This window comes from Buceros rhinoceros, unplaced genomic scaffold, assembly GCF_000710305.1.
Source record: "Buceros rhinoceros silvestris isolate BGI_N320 unplaced genomic scaffold, ASM71030v1 scaffold24126, whole genome shotgun sequence".
NCBI lineage: Eukaryota > Metazoa > Chordata > Aves > Bucerotiformes > Bucerotidae > Buceros > Buceros rhinoceros.
Genome location: NW_010416111.1, coordinates 3,327 through 4,317, shown reverse-complemented (window position 1 = coordinate 4,317; position 991 = coordinate 3,327). Strand labels below are relative to the sequence as shown.

Below are 991 nucleotides of genomic sequence, written 5' to 3'. Positions count from 1 at the left end.
TGGGGGCTGCGGTGCCTTGCTGACAGCAGGCTCTCGCCCCATCCCCTTCTCCCCACCGAACACAACGCCCTAGAAAAGCCACCACTTCCCTTTCATCTTCCTATCCCACCAGTCAAGGTTTGCTTTCTTTATCTCTTTCTCTCATCCTTTCCCCCATCCCCGATGAGTCAGAGCTGCAGCAGCCTGAAAACGATGTCACCAGCACTTCGGTTTCCCACCTCACCACCCCCTTCCCCTCCTCCAGCCCTCGGCCCGCCGCAGCGGGTGGCTGACAGATCTGGGCGATGTGTTGCATAATGCTCACGCACCCTGCGTGGTCCTGCCTGGTCCCTGCACGGTCCCTACTTCCACGGTGCCTGCGAGTCTCTTCCCCTGCATCCTCCACGGTGGAACTTTGCAGCATCCGAGTCCAGCCAGAGCTGGGACCGAGGGCTTTGGCGTTGTTTAAGCTCTGATGGGTTACGGGAGATGCTCTGGGCTGTGGCACCCCAAGGATGCAGGAGCCACTTCTGGGCTCATGGCAGGGCTGGAGTGGTGCAGTGGGTGCTGCTCGGTGTCACTGGTGCTGCTTGCTGCTTCTCCAGGCTCTCCCTGCTGCCACCGTTACTGTGGTGCCTGCAGGAACCTCATCCCCTGGGGCTGGGAGGTTGCGGGTGCGTGATGGGAGCAACACAGGGAGCATTCGGGGACCTTCCTGGCACTGCAGCACCGGAGAGAACCCCATCCTGGCTCCCCGGGGCTTGGGGGGCTGTGTTCATTGGGGAGACCTGCCTGGGGCCCATCCTCTGCCCTTCCTCCGCAGGTACAAGGGCTTTATCAAGGACTGCCCCAGTGGGCAGCTCGATGCCGCCGGCTTCCAGAAGATCTATAAGCAGTTCTTCCCCTTTGGTGACCCAACCAAATTCGCCACCTTTGTTTTCAATGTCTTCGATGAGAACAAAGTAAGTGCACGGTCCGGGGACACGGTCCAGGGGAGTCAGGGCTGGGCCTG

The 991-nt window shown here is 60.7% G+C and overlaps 1 protein-coding gene across 1 annotated transcript in view; it reads left to right on the top strand.

The window, feature by feature from the left end:
• Positions 1-802: 802 nt before the first annotated feature.
• Positions 803-991, top strand: part of NCS1 (neuronal calcium sensor 1) — a gene marked incomplete at its 5' end in the record, with an annotated part of 3,168 nt that continues 2,979 nt past the window's right edge. Inside the window, one exon of the mRNA XM_010137695.1 lies at positions 803-941. Coding sequence (XP_010135997.1) covers positions 803-941 — 139 coding nt within the window. The remainder of the gene's footprint in view (positions 942-991) is intronic.